The following is a 23,872-nucleotide window of genomic DNA, read 5'->3' as shown; positions in this document are numbered from 1 at the left end:
ACAAGTTTATAAACTTTCCATGTATCAACTATAATTATTGGGGAGTCATCTTACGTTCAGGGTTATCTTAAATTCAAGCAAATATAGTATTTGTTTTGAAAATAGTCAAGAATCATCCTTTAAAGCTGTGCCTTGACTTCATTTGACCTTTATTAATCACTTTCTACCATCTCTGACCCTGAAGGAGCCCAAAATGTTTTACAGACTGTGGGCCAGATTAGCCTGAACTGCAAGAAGATCTATGCAGATCAGTTCATCAACCCTATTCAACCTCTCATTCTGAGGTTTCAGTTTTTGGGCCAGGGCTGAATCCTCCCATTCCACTTCCTTCACAGCAGAGTACAATGTATAGCCGGTTGGTGATGCTTTTTGCTGCTTTACACTATGGATGTTGCACTATGAATTCAGGGGACTGAATCCTGCCTTCTCTGTTGGAGAGATCACCAGGGATCCTGGTTTTCCCTGGCAAAAAATCATAAATTCTCTCATTTAACACTTCCCCCCGCCCATCCGTGATTAAAATGAAAGACTCCCCCACAATCCCTCAGTGTTGCTGGTGCCCCTCACTCCTCCCCACAATCCCCCAGCCCCCCACCCACAGCTGGGTTTGCAGCCCCCTGCCCCTGGCAGGAGGCAGCAGCTGCTGCTATGGAGCGGACCCCAGCTCCCCACTTGCCTGCTGCAGGCTCGGACAGGGGGTGGGGGACTGTTCCCCACTGTGGTGCACACTCCTAGGGGGCAGAGGGGACTCTTGCCCCCCAGATCTGTGCCCAGGACAGGGGCTGCACACTGTCTGCTACAGGTTCCCACCTGCTGCCCTCCCCCAGCACCTCACAGCCCAGTGTGCATGACTCAGCACTGCAGGGAACAGTGGAGCCATGCAGGAAAACTGCCTGCTGCTGTCAGTTCTGCGTTGCCATGGTGGGGTGTCCCCTGCCTGCACAGCTGCAGCAGGGGTACTGATGCTGGGTTGCATGCAGGGGCCAGGGCAGCATGGAGCTCAGTGACAGGCAACTTCCTGTACAGTCCCGTTATTCCCTGCAGTGCTGGGCCACACATGCTGAGCTGCAGAGGCCCCAGGGGAGGGTAGCAGGGTGGGACGCATGAGCCTGAAGTGGGCAGCATGCAGCCCCCACCCTTTGCACAGATCTGCGGGGCACAGGTCTCCCCTAACCCCCAAGAGTGCATGCCATGATGGTATCAGTTCCCCCGGCAGAGCCATCAGTGGGTAGCCCACTCTGCCTCCACCCCACAAACAGATCTGGGGGGCTATGGGTCCCCTCCTGCCCCCTGAGAGTGTGCACAGTGGCTCCCACCCCTCCCACCCCTGAGATGAGCCTCTCAGGGCCCTGTCCTGCTCCCTGCCAGGGCCCTGCAGCTGTGCATTGTGGTTGTGGGCCCCAAGCCTTCTGCACCACCCAGCTGGCCAGCAGCCCCAGTCCTGCTCAACTTCCTCCCTCCCTATGGGGGCCTCAATTCCACCCCTCCCCCCAGTTTACCTGTGGGAGCTGCTCTCCAGGCTGCCTGGGGACATGTGCATTCGCATGCACAAGCAGAGGCGTTGCATGGGGGTGCACCCGGGTGCATGTGCACCCCTGAGCATGGCAGTGCACTCCCTACAAAAAGGCATGGTGCCTGCAGGCGGTCGCTGCTTGCCACTGCCCCCCACTTCCAATATCTGTGGGAGGTCAGCGATCACCTCTGGCCGCTGTCACCACTGAGGGTGGTCGCTGACCCCTGGTCAGTGCTCACTACCTCCCCCCCCCATCGCTGACAGTGCTGGCAGTGTCTGTGGGAACTCCTGCTTACCACGGCCACACTCCTGCCACCGCTGTGGCCCCCAGCCACTGGGGGCACACGTCATTCATGTGTACATGACCACTCTCTGCTTGACCACTCTCCTTCCATTCCCCCCCAGCCCCTTGCAGGCTGCAACTCTGCCAACCTATGGGCTCAATGCAAAACTGCCTAAATCCACAGGTTTCTTTGGTAGAATGAGAAATCTGTGTTTGCCTCCAATAAAAGGCAAAATCTGTGGTTTACTCTGTTTCTCTGTGGGAGATAACTTATCCAGCTGTGAAAGGCTACCAGGGTGGCCATAACATTCTTATACTAGGAATTGTATACTACTTCTCTAGGAAAAGAAACTCTTCCAGTGGAAACCTTAGGGTGAATCTGGAAAGCCTGAATGAAATAATTACCAAGACTTAATCAGAAGCCTTTTGCACAGTACTGAGTTGATAGGTATTATATAGTCTTTAATGAAGCATAATTGTTATTCCTTATTCACTCATTGATTTTAATACTAATTTAATAGGAAGCGTGTCCCTCCAATGAGTCACTTTTTTTTATGGGGCTTTCTTCTGAATTTTTCCATAATCTTGGCCCAGACACAATTAACTGGTGAGATCACTACACAAGACAGTAAGTCTGCATATTTTCTTTGTTAACACCATCTCCTGTTGGCAGCAGCTCTCAGACTCTACAGTGATTTTTGATATGGAAGTTTAAACCTCTCCTTTTTCTCATGTCCTTGCAACAAGGTATTTAGCAGACGTCATAGATTCATTGGAATATGTTATAGCTGTGCTATGAGCGCTTCTGCTATGGCCTTGAACTTGTGACCTCTGGGCTGTTACCCACGTGCCTTAGCATTTGCACCAGCTGAAAAGGCAATCTGTAATCAGTGCCCCTCAATTTGTACATGAAGTGGGTTGCTTATATGTCCCCTTCTTGTGGCCTTTGTCTCTACATCAGGATTCTCCCCTGCCTTCACCCTGCAAAGAGGATACAAGAAGTGGGTTAGATCAATAGGTGAATCAACAGCCTAGAGGGAATGTACATTCTTCCCTTTGGCACCCACCATGACTGGAAGTGAAGAGCTAGTATGGACATTTGCTGTTCTATATTTCTGCTTCACCTGGGCATAGCTTAATTCATTAAGCTTATGGACAGATATACATTTCTCCCGGAAGAAAGAAAGCCTTTTGTCCCAGGACCACATCCTGTATAAACACATCCACTGCCCCACTTCAAGTCCCTCTGAAGTATGCTGGATAAAATGTACTAACACACTTTTCTAAGATATTGTGTTGTATATCTATATGGTTATTGTGGTTCATTCCAGGGACAAGCCTGATGGGTGGTGTGCTCTCTCTGGCCACTGACGAAAGGAGCTGTGCATGTTGGAAGGGTGATCTCTAATTGACTGTGTCACTCCTGTTCTGACCCAGGTCAAACCCTGGGACAGTCAGTCCCAGATTAAATGAGATGTCTGTTTACAGACTAAGAGACTGAGAGAGGGCCACTCTTTTCTGGAGTCTCATTAGCATGTCTCCAACAGAGCTTAGGTGTAGGTTGAAGCAACAGACAGTTCCAGGGGACATAAAAACTCAGGGCGGCTTGTGGAGATTCATAGATTCACAGAAGCAGAAGCGGATTAAGGTGTCCTGGGGCCCTGGGCAAACACAAAATTGGAGGTCCCCTATCCCCATGGGAGCTGGGCTGCAGGGTGGGGGTCCGTTCCCCTCCTGGTGCTGGTGGGGGAGGCTGGGTGGGCCCCACCAGGATGGGGGTGCGGGGGCACATGTCTGCCTCTTCTGCTCCTCCCTCCCCCCGCTCTGGCCAAACATACACACACAGAGGCATACATGCACAGACAGGCATGCGCTCTATTCTTACTCTCTGCACATGGACACACAGACACAAACACACTCTTCCTGCAATGAACACAGACACATACACACATACATGCGCGTATGCACAGATGCATGCATGCACACACACACACACACACGCACATACATACACATGCACACACATGCAAACAGATGCATGCACACAAACAGATGCCCCCACACAAACAGATATACACACATGCAGAGATGGACACAGATGCACACATGCACTCACATGCACACAGACACACATGTACATGCACACACGTGGGCACACAAATACATGCAGCCACAGATGCACACACACATACACACTCTCACAGACACAAGCAGATGTTCATGCATGTGCACACACATACACACACGCGCACACTTTTCCCTTACAGGACCTCCTCCCTTCACCCTTGATCACTATGAGGCAGCCTCCTCCCCTCTTCACTCCCCACGAGCCACCTGTGGCTCTGTCTTATTCCCACTCAGCCCCTGTTGCACTGACTGGTGGGCACTGCTGCCCAGCTGCGTCTGTGCAGCCGCACACATGAATAAGGCCAGGCTGGGAATGCCATGCCATGCTTCTGCAGGTGAGTGGCAGTGCTGGGAGGGGTGGCTAAGGGGGGCTACAGTGAATTTTGTGGCGCTACAGCCCCCCAAGATCCCCTCCAGCGCTGCTGCCCACCTGCAGAGCTGTGGCACAGCACTCCTGACCCATCCCCTCCCCCCCAGGCTTGGCGCTGTGTAGCACTCCCGGCCAGCTGGGCCCCAGCCCCACAGCCACATTGGTGGAGGGGCCCCACTCCTGGCTGCAGGGAGACAAACGTGAAAGCCAGGGTTTTAAACCGCGAGCCATTTTTGTCTTTCTGCTTTTCCTTCCCTGCTGATGAGGATCCCGGAGCCCCTGGGCTCATGCCCAGTTGACCCGTGCGTTAATCCATCTATGCACAGAAGTTTAGGGCTGGAAGGGACCTCATGAGATTGTCAGGTCCAGCCTCCCTGCTCTGGGCAGGAAAGACTGCTGGGGTTAAATAAGCCCAGCAAAGTGTGTGCCCAGTCTCCTTTTGAAGATCTCCAGGGTAGTGATCTAGGCCTTCCTCTTAATGCACATGGTGGGTTGGAAGCAGGCTTTCTTGGCCTTTCCCCCTAGCGAAGGTAATTTTGCCTCTAAACAGATGATTTGGGGTGATTCTTTCATAAGACTACTGAGATTTCACTGTCTTCATTCCTCTCATTAAGTATTTACCAGCACAGGGTGTGATATGGGACAAATTAGCTGCCAGAAGAGTTACACAAATATTCCCTGCTGTCAAGGAGCATGAGTGTGGTATCTTTCTTTCTAACCTTCATACTTTATGGCAAAAGCCTAGATATGAGACATTTTGAAAATGACAGTATCAATTCCATCATTATGCTGCTATTTCACTGTTTAGCCTTAGGCCTTGATGTCCTCCATCTGATACAGGAAACTTTCAGTTTGAAATGATAAATGGTATTAAAGATTGTTCTGGGAAATTAACACTCCAGAGCTACCACCTCCAAGTTAAACCTTGTTCCTGGACATCCTAGTAGATAAAACCTTTCCTTCCTGCCTTTCTGCAGCCATACTTGTCAAAAACAGATGCATTCTCCAGTATCCCACGCAGAGTAGGAGAAATGCTTAATTCAGAAGCAGAGTATATTCTGCTAAGTTTCATAGCAGTCATTAAGGACTAAAATATGTCTTGTATGAAATAAGTCTTCTGTAGGTTGTCTTAATTACTGTTTTGTGCTGTACTTGAGCATAACTCTGATTTTTGCCACATGGTGTCACACACAAAGTTCCCAAAATAAATGCTATATGATATCCCAGGAGCTCTTAGGAAGTTTTAAAAAGGGCTTTGCTCACTGAGAGTCTCTCTTTTCTGCTGAAGCCAAATGATGCCGCAGGGTTGATTTGAGAAAGAGGAGTTGAGAGAATGTTTTTTAATTAGATGCAAGAAATATCACTCTATCAAATCAGTATTATAAATATTTGGAAGTCTAGTTGTGATTATAGAGGGTTTTGTAGCTATATATTTAAATAACCAAAACAGTTCAGCAACATTGTGAAATATTCACGGTCTGAATCTCTGATAGAGGAGTCTGTGAAGCAATTGGTTCATAGAGATGTTATAGATAGCAAAAGCTTAAATAAAGTGGTCAGTGTTTGCCTTTCCAGGTCCTGGTCAGAGTAAAACTTTCGACAGCTAGTGTTTTATGTGTGGGTTTTTATTTCTTTAGAGAGAGGGAGGGAGGGAGAGAGAGAGAGAGAGAGAGCAAGCAGAAGGGGGCTAGGAATGGTTTATGACAGGAACTTTTAAGCTCTCAAAAGAAAGAAGAGAGAGAGAAAGCTTATGGATGGCTTTTGTGAGTAACTAAAATCCTGCTAAAACCAAAGCAAAGGGGAAATAAACTTCTTGCAGAGTGAGTACGTTTACATCCCATCCTAATGGAAGGAGAGACAGTGGGGAGTTCGGTGCGAGGCACTAGGAAGACTGCCAGCAAAGCAGTTCGGATAGCCCTTGGTGCATTTGTAACTTGTACTATAGTGCTTGGCATTGCACTTTTTCTAGGTAAGTTAAAAGTTATGGGCTAATACAATTCATGCTCTCATGGGGTCCTTCTGCTTCCTGGGTTGCACCTACTTCTTGCTGTGTGGCTCACCTGTGCCTATTTTGATGCTGTTCACTATTGTTACCCCTTTGGCTTTCAGCTTAAATAGCAATGGAAATATTTCAGTATTTGTAAAAAGAAATGTTACATCTGGAAGCTGCAGCCCCAGCTAAAGTAGTGGTGAATACTTTATTTGAATTTGAATACTCTGTGGAATGTGCTGTATCTTGAATTGTGTTCTTTTAAAGAACAGGGAAACTAGCAAGACCATGCATATCAATAATGCTGATTAACATGTAGATTTTGACTAATACAGGCTAATATTCTCAGTTTGCAGAACATTGAGCAGTAATCCGCATGCTTTATGGAATCATTTTAGTTATTCATTTCATTTGGTTTTCATTAGGGTTTAACTAAATGTTCTGAAGAAGGTTTAGATAATGCATCTGCTTGCACATTTTTTAACAGCTAATGTTTTTCTCTGATTAATTGCAAAATCTTCTCTGCAAATATGGTAATCAAATGCATGCTGAATGAAATTAAACTATTTCCATCAGATTTATTAGCTATCGCTGAACATAGTAAAAGAAGAATATCTCCTCTTTGGGACTTAGGGTATGTTGTAAATGGGTTTTGGAAGTGCCCATATATTTTTATAAATTGATGTGAGGTATATTTGTGTATACCAAAAATGTCTGCTACTCAATGAAAAACATCTGGAAAAGTAGCAGTATGGAAAAGATAGCAGGGTCCAATCCTCATCTGAAGTAAATCAGCATTTCAGCAGATTGATTGACTGATTTCAACAGTTTTGCCAATTTGCACAAACTGAGATTACAGCCTCCAAGAATGTTAATATACTCTACTTCTCTCAGCTTTTCTTGTCTTATCACTATACTAGCACTAACCTTTCCAATTATAACTCCTTTTTAAAACTTGGAAAACATTGCCAGCACTTATATAGTAAATTTAAAGCAAAACACTTTCACGTTGCTCTAATTAGAAACTGATTTCATAAATGCTTCCATAGGAGTAAATAATATACAAAGAATCCAGATAAATTCACTTGTCTGAATTATTTGTAGGCATAAATATTGTCTCTTGGACATTGGTCCTCATTTTAACTGGGCAAAAAGATTCAATAATGGGCTTTAAAAGAATTTTAAAGATAATACAGTATTGCAAAACTTGCAATAAAGGAAGAGAGTGGTGTCTTTTACCGCTTGCGGAAAATGTAGAATAAGCTGCTCGGTAAGATTGATAAGAAATGCAAGTGGTTTATGCATAGATTAGATAAGAAAATACAGGCCAAAATATACAATATAAAAGAGACATTTTAATAAGAGTAAAGGGGCTGATCCTGAACCCATGCATTTTGGTTCTTGTTTTAAAAGCTCAATGGCTGAATATCACACCTTGAGTTTATATGGACTGAACATAAATTTTTGTTTGACCTTCCCCCCCTTTTAAAATAGTCAGGTAGTCATGGTCAGGTAGATTGAACCATGTTGTGCATGTGAGGCCAATTTCTCCAACTGTTTCAGCTGAAGAAAAGCTGAAATAAAAAAATTAGGTACAATCTTTTTTTTTTCTTTTTGTGGAAATTAATTTAATGAACAAATATTAACGTCCTTTCCCCCTCTTCCCTCCTTCTCCTTCCCACCCTTTTTTCAGGTCACATGCAACATTTAATTTACTCCAATATAAATTTTTGTTTCCTCCCAAAATTTAAAAAAATTAATTTTAGGACAATCTGAAACAACATTTTCACCCCCAGATTTTCAGTTTGCCCAGTGAACCAGTCAAATCAGTTATTTTCTCAACTCTAATAAGAAGCTGGAAAAAATCATGTCTTTTTATCTATCATCATTTCTAGTTTGTATATTCGCTCTAGCTATTGTTTAAGAGCTTCCAGAGAGCACTTCCCATTCTTTTCCGGGAAAATATCTAACATATATAGCAAAGGCATCCGGGTACTTACAACTTTGCTACCAGTTCAGCTGGACCTTTGCCAGTGCAGGGTAACTTTAGATTCTGTCTGTCATAACATACAATGTCATCCAGGAAAAATACTGATTCTGCACATCTCCCAAGCTTTGTAACCATACCCTCTTCTAGCTCCACCAGTTAAACTTTCATTGAGCACCTTGCTCATCTGTGTAAACTCAGAAACTCATGAGCCAGCTCTATTTCCTACTCTAAAAACAGGAAGAGAGTGGGAGAAAATTGCTGATCTCTTAGCCAGCAACACATAAATAAGGCAATTTAGTTTTCAGTGTTAACTTCCTATGTTTGCTAGCAACTTTGAAGTTGTAAGACTACTTTAATTATTTATTTCTGTTTTCTGATGTGCTCCCTAGAGCCACGTTGCACATTATATTTATGTTGTGATTAACATGTTAGTCACTTCATAAATAGTAAGGGTGCTATATGTGCACCCAATTTAAGGCACCATAAAATGGCAAATCACCCACAGAAAGGTTCCACATATAATGTAGACTATTTTTATGGCTGGTTTGTATAGTACCTTAAATCAAACCCAGCATGTCTCAGGACAGGTGCTGACAATCAGCAGATAGCTGTAACATATTGTATGCAATGGGTTCTGGTAATATCACAAGGCAGGCAATAGGGTTTAACTGAAAATGAAATGTTGTTTTAATTTTTTTAGGTAGGAAATTTCTAAACAAGCCCAAAGATTTGGGGCTGAATTTATTTTTGTTTTTTGAATACCAAAAACAGTTCTGAAATTTCAGATTTTTTGTTTCTTCATAACTTTTTCCCATTTTTCGTATTTTGCCACTAAAGGCAATAGAATGAATGAAGGCTAGGATTTTCAAATTTTCTTTTTTTTCAATTTTTTCTCTTTTTTTTCTGCTTTAACATTTTAGCACATGGAAACATTTTGAAAAGTTAGAGTGGAAACAGAAAAATCTAAAACCTCCTGGCTTCATGATAAAATGCAAAGAACTACAACATCATTACATGTTGGACTATGTAACAGAAACAAGGTTATAAGATTTGTCTATTACTTATGTCTTCAGGGTTGGAAGTATATTTTTAAGCACCTTTATAAAAACAAGATATTGAATGCTTATAAAAAAAACCCCCAATAAAAATGATATCATAGCTTCTGACACTCCTGAAGGGCTATTTGCAAACTACTAGGGTCAGGAAAAGATCACTCTTTTTAATTTCTGTACTGGACCTTTTTTTATTTTTCTGACACAAAATCTGCTTAAGGTTGCAAATACTGTAACTAATAAGTGTGAGGTCCTTCAAGCCACCAAATAAACAATGTAGTGATGTCAGTTCAAGAACTGTCAAGTATATCCTTCCATCACTGAGATTTTTCTGTGGCCACTTAACGGTGTTTGAAGGTAAGAGGCCTTCTTTTCATGCTGGTGGTTCTCCAGTTATAGAAAGCACACTGAAATACCCGTTTCTTTGGAGAAAATACTTGTGTTGTCTGGACTAGCAACTTGAACTGCGGGTTCTGCCATGGGAATTCACTTCTGACTTCTGTCTTATACTCTATCCAGCACATACCACCTACATGTACTGATAATTCAGTACGTTTCCCAGGCTGTCCTCCCTGTTTGGTTTGTTCCCTTTGTGCTATGCCAGCTAGTTCAAAGACCTGGATGAAGTGAGCATCTAGTTTTACCAGCTAATAGCAAACCAGCTGGTTGTAGGTGCTATTAGCTAGCCAGTGCAGGTTTATGCCTGATGCTCATATGTGCTCTTAACGCTCACGTTGTGTGCGCGAACGCTTGCACTCATTGTTAACTATTAGCATGTGAGAAGTTTTGTTGAAATTGAATGTTAAGCATGAGTGATTACAAGACTGGGGCCTAAACAAGGAAATGTTGTGTTATGGGCAATATTGGGGAGAGGAGGGTGGGGGTGTGTGTGTGAGGAAACCATGTAAGGTCATCTAAAGTCATGTTTGCACAGTAAATCAAGTGCACTTGTTAATAGTGCTGAGTGACCTGGACAGTTAGCCCACACTTCCAAGCTAATTAGCTTACCAGCAGTATAGTGCCTGGCTACACTGTTTTTAGGGTAAAAGGCAGCTTGCGCAGAATATGCTTGAAGGGTCTATGACTATACTGTACATTCATTTTGTTGGTTTTGCAAGGCAGTTGCTGTATCATAGCTGATTTAGTGACATTTTCATTGACCATAGCTTCAACTTGCTGGGGGTCATAACGACGGTCATTTTCAGAACTAGAAATAGAGCTTACTTTTCTGCACTCACTCCAGTGCCCTGTTTGCTGCCTTCTTCACTTTGATTATTGTTCTAGCTGGCCTGGTCCCTCAGTAATGCAGTTATCATTGCCTTGATGAGCAGAGGCTTTGGCAGAATGCCAGTTCTAGGATGGCAATATCAGTTAGGAAATTAAATCTTGTTATTTTACACAGCTATATTATATATGATTATATTCAATGTCTGGACTATGTTCTCTGTCATATTGAATGTGGCGATTGTTCAAGTACAATTGTATTTACTTAAGGTAAAAAAATACATTATTTGGTATATGTTGTGCTGGCTGAGCGACAGAGATCATGGTGCTTGATTGAACACAATAATAATAAATTCATCACAATACCTTTTTCTCATTTTGCAGTTAGTCAAGGACTTCTAAAACTTCAGCCTAAGCAACAGTATTGCTTAACTCCAGAATGCATTGAAGCTGGTAAGCAACATTATTTCTCTCTTTCATTGTGTCATAATTACAGTACCTTGATGAGGGAAGTATGGAATATTGATACTGTTTTAATAGTCCCATGGCTCTTCTTATTCCAGAAGCCTTGGTAATGGTGAATAATTTATGAGAGCCTTTTAAAATCCATGTATAAGCAACATATTGCAGATATGTTTTGTTGCTTTAATTCAACTGCATTGCTGTAGTCTCAGTTCTACTGTATTGTTACCAAAGTCAAAAGGCTCAGGTAGGACAAGAATTACAGTTGGCTACCTTAGGTGGTGTTCTAGTGCAGTGGTCTCCAAAGTGGGGTGCGCAAGATGATCCATTGGGGTGCGGGAAGAAAATATTAGAACTTCTATTTATATTTATATTTATATAAATATACGTATATTGGGGGTGAGTGCTCAAAAATTTTTTACTGATAGGGGAGCGCGATCAAAAAAGTTTGGAGACCACTGGTCTAGTGGATTCAGTTTTCCTTTTAGCAGCCAGCACAACAGTAAGTCTATATAGTTCATATTGAGAGAGGTGATTTGGTGCATGATCATATAAACACTTCATGCCACAGGGGATGACTGTGGCTCTTAACCTCCAACTTGTTACGTGCAGGGACCTTTATAGGATCAGGACCTATGGTGGTATTACACCATTAGAGGATTAATTCTTCATGGAGCTTGGGCAAAGCTTTCTCCACTGCTCAGTTTTGGCTTCAGCTTCTGCCATACCAGAAATGATTGCCATTTTACCATTGACTTAAATGGGAGCGCAATTGGATCAGTAGACAGCATTTTTGAAAATCTGACCTTCAAGGTGTCAAATTAGAAGCAAGATGACAATATATAAACAAACTGGGAACTTTCTTTCAAGTAATAAGTGAATATGATATACTGTATGATGGCCAGGTTGTATTTGAAACTGATTTCAAATTGTTTCGGAAAGATCAAAAGCTTTTTTTCCATGACATTTCCTATACTTGCTACTACTATTTTGCACTCTGCAAAATGAATGTGCCCTAACAATATTAGGCACTTTTGCTTTCATCTGAGCCCTGAAGGTTTTGAGACACAGAAAAATAAGAATTGGGACTAAATTAAATTGATGAAGTATGTCAGAACTCAAAAAGTAGGATATTCATTTTTGGAACTGGGGAAAAATAGCTTTTTAACTGGATTGTTTTTTCTATACAACATTTGGGTATGGTACTAAAATGACACTGTGTCCATTGAAAGTGTTACTTGTCTGTAGTGAAAACTCAGAGTTAGAACTGACCTTACTTTAGCATGTGTTCCATAATGATTGCCTCCAGCATACTATTGAAAACTAGCTACAACTTTTCAGATGTACAAGAATTGCCTAAGGGCAAAGCAGATACTATATTTAGTGAACATGGGCCCAATCTGTACAGTATAAATATGGATTTTACCACCAAGTTATGGGGGAATTCAGAGAGAGAATTTAGTCTGGGCCTCTGCTGTTTGAGGCATACCCCTTATAAACATCTGGAAGGTCATGTGAGGTGACTGAATGCCTTATAAAAGACTATGGCTAGCTTTGATTTAAATGCAGTGTTCTCTTACAAGCTTGTACGGTAGTTGGAAACTGAAGAAAAAATGTGCAAAGAATTTATGGCATGCCCATTCTGATTAAATATGAAACAATCCCATCTCCATCAATTCATTCTTTATGTTGAACTTTTAAAAGCTCGTTAAAAAAATATCCACGCACCTTTGTGCTATGCATGCTGAAACTGAAATATTGAGATAACACAAGAAAAGCTTTTTTTCTGAATGAAACTAGATTAACTGAATATCTGAATCTTTTGATATACAACTCACCCTCATTGTAACATACCGTGTTTATGACAAACCCCTGCATTCTTAACAGTCTTAACAGCAGGCACTAATCTGTCTATCTATCTATGTAGCTAACTAGCTAGCTAGCTATCTTTAGTAGCTAACCTTATAAACTTATATAATAGATAACCTTATATACTTTTCATTATTAAGCAGCAGCAAATTGACTAACCCTGTTACAGCAATGGACTTTTAATGGACGTTCTCTTGGCTACATTGAGTCTCATTGTAATGAAGCTGTACTTTATACCCACAAAAGGTTCAGGCAGCAACTGCCTGCGAGAAACAGTAGTGTGGTTTAAAGTCTATTCTAACCAATAGTGAAATTAGAACTAGGAACCTGTTTTATATTTTATTCTGTACATGCAGTATAAACCTTAGTTAACTGTGTCGCTGGGCACTAGTGTGCCCTGCTCCTAATGAAGGTTAAGAACTTAAGGGGGAAGGAGTGTAGCGGAGCGCTAGGGTGCTGGCTACTAGTGATGGTGATGTGGGCTTAGCTGCCAATCAATAGGGCAGCACAGCCGGGGGTTGCCTAAGCAACTGAGTGGGTCAGCTGACTGCCAGGGGACAGGGCCTAGCCTATATAAACACACAAGGCTGAGGCCTGAGGCAGTTCCCCTCTGGCAGCCCAAGGAGCAGGAGCTCTGCTGCCACAGAGCTGAGCTGAGCTGAGCTGACCAGAGTTAAGCAGAGCAGCCAGAGCGCTCCAGTGTTCGTATAATGATGAGAGGGGGTGAAGAGAACCCTGGCAGAGAGGTGAGGGAGCGCCTAGGTGGCACACAGTTTAGGTTATAGCCGGGCAGCTTCTTTTGGGTTGTAACCGGTGGGCTCAGGGCTTTATGTTGCTAGTTTGTTATCATTACACCGGAGGACCGGGTGAGGCTATAAGGGAACGGAGGAGGCCTCATTAGGAGCTCCCCAGTAAGGCGGGGGTGCTTCCAGCGCGGTAGAGAGCGCTGTGTTTTGGGGTGTCCTGACCCCAACCCCAGTGGGGGTGGCTATCGGGATAATTAGCGCGGTAGAGAGTGCTGCGTGTGGGGTGTCCCAACCCCAACCCCAGTGGGTGGTAACAGGGCGCTAGTTGTATGACAAGCTCAGGAGTGCCAGTAAGGGCGCTGGTTGTGTGACAAGCCCAGGGGCGTTGGCCAGGACGCCGGTTGAGTGACAAGGCCAGAGCGCCTGTGGGAGGCGCCAGTTGCGTGGCAAGCCCAAAAGCGCCAGTCAGGGCGCAGAGAGTAAACTGACCAGTCAACGTCTGGTACATCTGCGAGGCTTGGGGCGTGCTAAAGGGGAGGTTGGAGGCACGCGTAGCCCATAAGGCTGGGGTGTACCGGGTCACCCCTCATAGGATAGGGGCCAGGACGAACAGAGCACCGTGTCATAGGGAACAGTAAGGCAGCCTCCCTTAAAAGATATATAACACCAAGACGTGGCGGGCGAGACTGAGGGTGCTAAACAGTTAACTTGGCACGGTAGGGGGCGCTAGGGAGATCACGGCCTCTCCTAGGGCCCGCTCTGTGACAAACTGGTATGTATATTCATATCATGATCATTTACTGTGGACTTGGGTTTTAATGCTCACTATTTGGAGTGACCCTTTGGCTATATGGTATGGTATGGTATGCTAGGATGGGATTTTAATTTTCAGGTGAGGGCAAACAGCCTTGTTTTGGAAACTGGTAAATTATACTATCATTTCTGGTCTCTCATAAGTCTCTATGTTGCTAAAAATGTTCCATAAAACTAATGTGATCCTTTACAGCTGCTGCTATCCTGAGCAAAATAAACCAGTCTGTGGATCCCTGTATGAACTTTTATCGGTTTGCATGCGATGGTTGGATATATAATAACCCCATTCCTGAAGACTCGTCAAACTATGGTGTTTATCCTTGGCTGAGGCACAATGTAGACCTCAAGCTAAAAGGTAAGCTCTTCTTGAAACCTTAAGGTATATTTCCACTGTAGCTTGTCACTTAGCTCCATTTAAATTAATATTGGCTGCATTTCCTTTTTGTGCATATGTTCATGCTGAATAACAGTCAACATCACGTTCTTTATTATTGTGTTCTTGCTGAAGTTTTTGATAAAAAAATACATCAAGGGAAAATAAAAAATTACACATTTGGTGGAATTAACGTTACTTAAGAATTAAATAATTTATTCTGAGCCAAACAGAGAATGATGCCAGATGCTGTTAGATTTGAACCTTAGACTTTTTAGGACATAATGACACCAGGAAAACCGTGAAGACACTTTATCAATGGTTTATTTGAAGGGGAACGGTGTGATACCTTGTGTCAAGGAGGCTCTTGCAAACAGATCCATTTTTACAACCTGTTTAGAAAATCACCTCTTAGCAAAATTGCAGTAAAATCAGGTCAATCTGAGCTTGCCTTATATAAGGATATTACTGATTTTTAAGGAGCTGAAGAAGTGGAAGAACTAGTAGGGATTTTTTTTTTTATGGCTGTGCAAAGCTTTGGTCCCTAATTCAATTCAGCAGAGATTCAGCCTGATTTGGTGGCCAAATGTTCAAATCCAAACTGAATCCAAGGACCCTTTAATCTCTCCAAATTGATTCAGAACCCTTTGAATCGATTCAGAGAGATTCGAACAAATTCGGTGATTCAGACATAAGCAACGCTTTATATATGTTTTTTCTACATACCTGTAGGCACCCCCTTGGCTCAGCAAATGGTGCCTCCTGGGTTTGGGGAAGGCACCTGGGGTCCCCCCAGAGCTGATCACTGAGTCAGGTAGGTGCGGGGCAGTCCCCCAGCGTGCTCCCCAGCAGACCCGGAAGTGGACCGGAAGAACTTCCAGGTTCACTGCTGAGCACACTGGAGAGTCCCCCGAGCTCCTGTGGGATGCTCCATCCACTCCAGCATTGCAGCAATCACAAGCTGTGCCTGCTACATCAAGGTATACAGAAAAAAACTTTTAAAGTTGTGCCAAATTGCTGATTCACCGGATCAGCATCAAATCTTCAGATTCGGATTCAGCCATATTGAATCTGGGACAGTGATCTGAATTGACAGATCGAATCACTTTCCCTGATTCAGGCTGAATCCATATCCAAATTAAATAGGGCCCGTTTTGCACAGCCCTAATTCCCACCCCACCCCCAGTGTTGTCAAAGACTAATGAGGCACACTAGTCCTTCATTAGTGAAATGCACTAGTCCAGGGGCAGGCAATTATTTTGAGCAAAGGGCCACTTACCAAGTTTTAGCAAGCTGTTGAGGGCCGCATGGGTAGCCCCGCCTGTTAATAGATGCCCCAGCCCCTAGATCAGAAGTCACACCCCTTTAATCTCTGTCCTTTGCCACCAGAAGTCCCGCCCCTTGCCCCTGAAAGTACTTCCTTGGGGAAGAGGGTTTGCCATCTTAGGGGGAAAAACCCCAAATTATATACTAAAAATTAAACAGCCATAATAATATATTTTAATTTTTATTTGTATGTGTTTGTGCTGTGTATGTAGAAGTGATTGCATAAAACCTCAAAATGCAGTCCTACCTGTATATGGTGTGGGGTGTGCATTGCTATCAGGGGGCATGCGGTGGGTGTGGGGTTTGTGAGGAGTTGTGGGTTGGTGGGTATGGGGGTTTATGGAGTTATGTATGTGTGGGTATGGTATTGTGGGTATGGGAGCCGTGGAGTGCAGAGTGGCCAGTGGGTGGGCAGGAAAGTGGGGAAAGTGGTGGGGGGGAGCGCAAGTGGAAGTGAGTGGGCATGCAGGAACATGGGGCCTGTGGGGCCCTGTGTGGGATAGAAAGAGCATGGGGTGTGGGTTGGCAGGGGTCTATGGCAGGGGTTCCCAACTTTTTTATACTGTGGACCTACAAACTGTATAATTTACAGATTTAAATTTAATTTACACATTTAAACTTATTTTTTATGGAGGGGAGTGGGGCTGCGAGGATTGGATGGGGTTGGGGCATTGGAGGACCCTGCTGGGGGTGGGGCTGCACAGGTAGAGGCCCAGCGAAACCCATTTGGGGCTGCCCAGGAAGAAGAGACTCTGCTGCTTTTCCTAGGAGCAAGCAGCAGAACCACCTCCCTGTCCTCTGGCCCAGGCATTTCCCTGCCTGCATCCCCCTGCTCCCAGCTATGGGTGGGGTTGGAGGGCCCTTCCTAGCTTGGCACAGGGCAACCATGGTGGCAGAAGCAGGATAGGGCACACGGAGCCAGGTGCCTCCCTCCTGGGGCTGCCCTGTTGCACACACATAAATACTGGTGGTGGAAGCAATGGCTGCCACGTGCCCAAAGTCCAGCTGGCATACCTACTCACTCCCTGCCGCACGGCACAGGCAGGGATGACTGCAAGCAGCCCCAATCCTACATGCTCCACACTCACCTGTCTGGGCTGAGCAGCGGTGGTGGGTGGGAAACAAGCTGCTGCTCAGCACGAGGGGAAAAGCAGCCCCTCTCCTCCTGCCACTGGAGCTTCCTCTGGCAGCTGCCCAGAGCCCACACAGGGCTGTCCTGGCTCTCCGCTATGTCCTTGCCCCCCTCATGGCAGCAGTGGCAATGGAGAGCAGGCACAGGCAGCCCTATGTGGGCTCCATCAGCTGCTGCAGGGAGCACTGGTGGTGGGAGGGGGGGCTACTTTTCCCCCATGCTCAGCTGCAGTTTGTTCTTTGCCGCTGCTGCCAGCCTGGGCCCCATGCTGGCTCTGGGTTCACCCATCGGGGCAGAGTGGCACAGACTGCTGCTGGGGTGGAAGAAAGTGCCTCCCTCCTTGCTGCCAGTGGGCAGTATTTGCTGGGGGAGCCCACACTGTGCTAGGCTCTGCTGTGGCACCTTTGCCACCAGCTCTGTGCTGCCCAGAGTGGCTGCTCTGCATGGCCACTGCTGCCATGCTGGGCAGCACAGAGCCGGTGGCCAAGGACCCACAGCGAAGCTTAGCATAGTGTGGGTTCCCCCAGTAAACATTGCCCAGCAGTGGCAGGAGGTGGGGGCGCTTTTCCCCTGCACTCAGCTGCACTTTATTTCTCACTGCTGCTGCCAGCTTGGGCCACATGCTGGCTCTGGGCTTCCACAATGGGCTGAGCAGCAGTGGTGGCAGGGCACGAACTGCTACTGGGGCCCCCCCCCCCCCCACCAGCACTTCCTGTGGCAGCTGCTTGGAGCCCACACAGGGCTGCTGGTACCTGGTCTCCATTGCCACCGCAGTCCCATGGGCAGTGAGGGCACAGCAGAGAGGCAGGGCAGCTGTGTGGGCTCTGGGAGACTGCTGCAAGGAGTGCCAGTGGTGAGAGGGGGAGAGGCTGCTTTTCTCCCATGCTGAGCAGCAGCTTGTTCCCTGCCCACCGCAGCTTCTCAGCCCAGACAGGTGAGGTGTGGAGCATGCAGGGGCAGGACTACTTGCAGTCATCCCCACCTGTACCACAAGCCTGGGGCAGGTAGGGCTGGGAGCAAGCAGGTGTGTGGCAACCAGTGGCAGCTGGGCGGGAGTGCCTGACCTGCGTTGGTGCCCCAGGGCCAGCATCGGTGGGGCCCAGATTGGGGCAGCAGGAGTACAGGGTCCAGTTGGCTGTGGCTCTATGGAGCCAGGCCTGTTCCCCCCCTTTTCCTGCTGGCAGCCCAGCCCAGCTCCATAGACCCCTGCCAGCCCACAGCCCATGCTCCTGCTGCCCTGCTCTGGGCCCCATTGGCACTGGCCCTGGGACACTGGTGTGGGCCCCACACTCCCACATGCCCACTCCCTCTCACTACCCCTGCCCCCACCACCACTTTCCCCACTTTCCTGCCTGCTGCCCCCACCCCTTCCCACCTTAATTTCCCATTCAGCACAGGGAAGTGTGAACAGCCCCATGGTCCCAGGCCAGAAGACCCTGCTAGGCAGGGGCTTCAGCTGCGGGGTGGGGCTGGGTGGGCCCTGCAATTGCAGGAGCTTGCCATGACTTCCCCTGGGTACTACTGTCCCTGGCTCCTGTCTCCTTTGACAGGAAGCTGGGGGCAGATAAATATTAATTTTCTAAACTTTTTAGGGGCCCTGCAGGCTGGATAGAATGCCCTGGTGGGCTGAATTCGGCCTGCAGGCCATATTTTGCCCACCCCTGCATTAGCCTGATTGATGAAGAAAGTGAACAGAGGGCAGCTAATATATTATACAAATGATTTCCATGTTGCTTTGTTACATGCTGTCACGTTTTCCTCATCAATATGTTCTTTTAGAAGAATGCTGGGGAACTACATTTGTGTGATATTATTCATGATCTCTTTTTTTTTCCTATATTCCATGATTATTTGACGATAGGTATTTTGAACCAAAACTGATCTTACCCAAGGCAGTGATGTAGCTTTGCCTACAGACTGTTCCAATAACTATATTTTCAAGTCATGTTAGCATGTTTACTAAATTTGTTGGCTGAGGATGGCATGTCACAGCTCAGTATTCAGCTTCATTGAAGTTCTATTACCAACTGGTACATGAGGCACTGAAGTGGTTAAAGTACCTGACCTCTCATCAGGCAAACAGAAAAAATGCATGTCTAGAGAAAAAATAGCCTGGGGTGGAAATGTGTAGGAAGGGAGATATTTTCATCTGAATGTGACTTGACTTAAGAGCTAGATTCAGTGGCAAAACTACCTCTGCAGGAAGTTGTGCAGACTGGTTGTGGGGGGTGGGGGAAGGACAATGGTTGTTGTTTGTTCAAAAAAAAAGTGTCAGGTTTTTATAATCTTCGCTCAAAGTATGAGTCATGCAAAGGAAGGGAGATTTAATATTGTCCTTGAAGTGCCTTAATGTAGTAAACTGTAAATGTTAAGGCACTTCAAGGTACTATGTTGCTACTATATTACTTGAAATAACAGTGCTCTGGGCTCAGCAGACTAGAGAGAGATCAGCACTTTTGTGTTGCACTAAATAGATTTAGTGGATTTACTGTCTTCTGGGATTTTTGTGCATCATAAAGTCCATCTCCAACTACCTTTCTTCCATAAGGTCAGCATCCAGTGTACATTTATTCTAGACACCATAAAAGTTTATGGCTGTAGTCTATTCCAAATAGCATAGAACAGTAGTACTCAACCTTTTGACCCCATGGGACAGATGAGTGGTGTGGAACTGGTCTATGTGCTGGATTAAACTTCATGTACTAGAATTAGCTTGTCACCATCTCTGGGTACATCTAACAAGATGCTTAACTTCGTATTAGCATAGTATACTGCAAAGGACATTCCATCTATGCATGCACAAGCTTACTTCACAGTAAACTTTCCTAATAAGTAAATTTATTACTTGCAAATCCAAGTAGTAAATTTACTTAGCATTGGTAACAGCGTTGTACTGCTTGTGTAAACACCTGACTGGGAGCAAAATCTGCTTCTCATCAGCCATCTACTAGGGGGTGGGAGATAGTCCCTGCCTGGGATCCTGTGGCAGAGCCTGCCCTGGCAGCCAGCTGGGGGCAGCTCCTGGGGGCAGGGAGCTATGTCCCCTTGCCTGGGCAGCAGGGAACTCTAAGCCCCCTGCTCTGAGATTGCAATCGGGAAGTGGGGGCTGGGAGATCCTTATCTCCCACCCCCCACTTTGCCATTGCAATTAGGAAGCAGGGGGCTGGAGGACCTTTATCTCCCAGCCTGAGTCCCATGGTCATGGGACTTGGGTTGGGAGAACCTTATCTCAGTGCAACGAGACATACCCCTGTTCCTTTATTAGTTTATCTTACTAAATGTGAAACCCAACAAACTACTACCTTTCTCACAGACTTTATGTTGTGCCCTTCACTCCTAAGGACACACATAAAGGTTGTATGAGGGGAAATGTGGTCAAATATGTAGTTCTAGTGTGATTCCCTTGACTCATATCTGTTAAAGGAATTAAATCCCCAAACAAGGCTGAGGAGTGCTATATGATGGGGATAAAAGCAGCTGAGGAAACCTGGCCACAGCAAGTTTAATTAGTTTTAGCTTTTGTACAGTTGTCATTCATGCATGATGTGGATTTATTAATATGTATGTTGTTCCTATAAGAGCAGTATGATTTTTAAAAAGCAGCATGATTTTAACCTGTTTTAAACTGGTTACCACTAAAAACTTCAACATTAGTTCAGAGGTATCCTCAAGAAACACCTAAAATATCAATCATTAGTTTGTGTCCTGTGCCAAGGGTACTCAACCAGATCTAGCCACCAGTAGAGTCATCTGCTGTTTGGTGTCTCACAAGTCTGGAAATTTGGCAGCAGGAGAGCAGTGGTACCATTCTCTTGCTGCCAAATTTTGAGGCCCATGAGCTAGACAGCAGGGTCTTAGGGGACCCAATCCCAGTGTGCCAGGCCAGAACCAGGTGTGTGGGGGCACAGAGCACCCAATTCACGATCTAGGCATACAGGTATAGTGAGAGGCCCTCATCTCCTGATCCTGGCAAGCAGGCCTGGGTCAGGGTGGTACAGGGCATTACACAGGTCTAGGCAGGGATGGCCTGGGGCCCCAGAATCCAATCCTGGAGCATGGGGCTAGAGGGTGGGGAGGGGACACTGGGCCCTAATTCTGGTACATGGGGCCCAATCCCAGCACATGGGGCTGGACAGGAGTGGTACAGGGCCCCAGGGTCCAATCCTAGGACACAGAGGATGTGTCTATACATGCATTTACTCCAGCCTAGATGTACTGTGCAGTAAGCTACTGGTCACAGGACTCAGGCTGGGAGACCTTTATCTAACCTGTTTTGTGCTGTCCCCATCCAGCTCCAGACTGCACATGCAGACTCCCCCAGCCAGCCTGGGGCTGGCTGGGAATTGTCCCGGTCAGAGGCAGACCCCAGCTGCATGCCTCAATCAGGTGATCAAGGCATAGGGCTTGGAAAGAACTGCATGGGTCAGGTAGGTCCCAGCATCCTGCTGCACTGGCAGCTCTTTCCAAGCCCTGTGCCCCTGATTGGGGAACCATGGCCAGGATCTTCCTGTTGTCAGGGCAGGGGCACATTGTCCCTGCCCCAGCAGCAGGGAGCCACCCAGGGCCAGGAGACGGCTCTCTTCTGGCCCAGTGCTTCCTGCCAGCCCTTGGACTGGCACCTAGGGGGATGGGAGCACATCTTCTCCCTAATCCCCACATGTGTAGACACCTACCCAAAAACCCTTACTGGGTGCATCTACACATGCCCCTATAGTGTCATTGTTACTGCGCCATCAATATTAAATGGCTGTGCCAGCAGTGAAGTTATTTTTAGCCTCTACATTGCCGTAGAGATGTGCTGCAGTGAGGGAGTGTGTTGTTACGCTGACAGTTGTGGTGTCACGGTTTATGCCCGACACTGTTGCTGTAGCACATTGCTATGACGACATAGCATCTCTTGTAGACGCGCCTGCTATGCAGTAACCTACTGTACAGTAAATCTAGGCTGAAGTAAATGCATGTGTTGACGTGTCCACAGAGGACTTGAGTAATTAGCTTCATAGTAAAGCATTGCTATCTACATGTGTTCCAGTATTAGGTATTTGCACTTATAGATGCACCCAGTGGCTCATATATTTGGAGGTTCATACCTGATGCCATATAAAAGAGAGGGATGTGACATGTTCCATATCAGTCTGATGTGGTCTATCTTCACTGGCTGGTGATACTGGGGGGCTTAGTGTAAATTAATTGCCTGAAAAAGTATTCCATTCGTACCATTACTAAGTTAGCTAATTATGGGAGCAACTGAACAGAATGGTAGTCTCTCTGAAATTTGGCCTTTCTTCTTTCAACTTTCATTCTTTAAAATAAACTTTCCAAAAGAAATGACTTGTCAAAAGAGTACATTTCTTTCAAAGTTGGTGGTTGGTGGCTGAAATGACAGTGAATGTCTTCTGCCTGTATACTTGTGCTTTAACCAGAGATAATAAATTAACTGTACTTGACATTTCTGGTTAGCCATTTGTCCATGCTATCAAATGCTTTGGCAAAGTGTATAATTCTTACATAGCAAGAATATATGCTAGAGGTGAGCACTGGCAAGCAAAATCATTCACTATTTCCTTTGGAAATCAGGCCATGTATTTAGGGGCTTATATGTGGGCTTGGAAATGGAATTGTGGGCACCCACATTGAAAATTTTGGCCTACCACTTTGCATAGCATTTTGCATTTTTTTTAATAGTTGTATTTATTTAACATGCAGTTGTTTTTAGGAAGTAAAATTTTGAAAGAACTGATTATAAATATTTCAGAACTTGTCTAGTAATCTTAAATAATCCTGTTAATCTTACTATTTTAGCATAGCTTGGCTAGAGAATTGCATTCTTCATATTTTATGTTCTATGGTATGGTATGGCAATTTATTAAAGAATGATGTTTCTTTAGAACAGTGGTCTTTGGAACAATTCAGATGGTTCTTTAGGACAATTCAGTGTGTTTTCTGGTCTCTGAATACTCTTGAATCTGAATCAGAGAGAGAATAAGCCAGGGAAGTTTGGATATTTGTCTGTGAAAAGTCCTTGGCATTAGATTTTGATTTTGAATTCTTATTACCATGATCCAATGGGAGCAGAGGCAGATTCCCAAGCTTTCTTAGTGAAGTACTATAAGGAAAGTGCCAGCATAGGAGTGTGATTCAGTGAAGAAAAGTGTGAATAAACTGTAGCCCGACAATAATGAGAGCAGTTAATTCTTTCATGATGCTCATATGTAAAGAACCAGAATAAGCTAAAGGATGGAGGAGGTATCAGCTTGAAGATTGGAAGGAATATTCCCCTGTGTCACTGTGAAAGTGATAGGGAGCTCTGATAATGAAGGATAAAAAGAGGGATTATGGGGATGAAAAATGGAATTAGCAGATAGGCAGAGTGTAGTGATTTGGTGCACATTATTGTCCATATATTTTTTTATTTGTTGAAGCAAACAGACAAGAAAACCGTGTTTTGAGATTTTCTTTGTTTTACAAACGTATAAAAACAACACTATTTATTTGTGTTTTGAGGTAAGGTTTGAGTTCATGTGTACAGGAATATGTAAATATGATTTTTTAAAAAATCCTTTTGGTGTTTTCCCATATTCATAACAGCTTCAAATTTTAAA

The 23,872-nt window shown here is 45.1% G+C and overlaps 1 protein-coding gene across 1 annotated transcript in view; it reads left to right on the top strand.

The window, feature by feature from the left end:
• The first annotated feature begins 5,579 nt into the window (after nt 1–5,579).
• PHEX (phosphate regulating endopeptidase X-linked) overlaps nt 5,580–23,872 on the top strand; it is a 175,620-nt gene continuing 157,327 nt past the window's right edge. Inside the window, exons 1-3 of the mRNA XM_090062296.1 lie at nt 5,580–6,262; nt 10,934–11,002; nt 14,633–14,794. Coding sequence (XP_089918422.1) covers nt 6,139–6,262; nt 10,934–11,002; nt 14,633–14,794 — 355 coding nt within the window. The 5' untranslated portion in view covers nt 5,580–6,138. The remainder of the gene's footprint in view (nt 6,263–10,933; nt 11,003–14,632; nt 14,795–23,872) is intronic.

Source organism: Crocodylus siamensis, chromosome 1, assembly GCF_052110815.1.
Source record: "Crocodylus siamensis isolate JL-2025a chromosome 1, ASM5211081v1, whole genome shotgun sequence".
NCBI classification, from domain to species: domain Eukaryota; kingdom Metazoa; phylum Chordata; order Crocodylia; family Crocodylidae; genus Crocodylus; species Crocodylus siamensis.
Note: the sequence above shows the minus strand (reverse complement) of the source record. Positions and strands in the feature narration are given on the sequence as shown.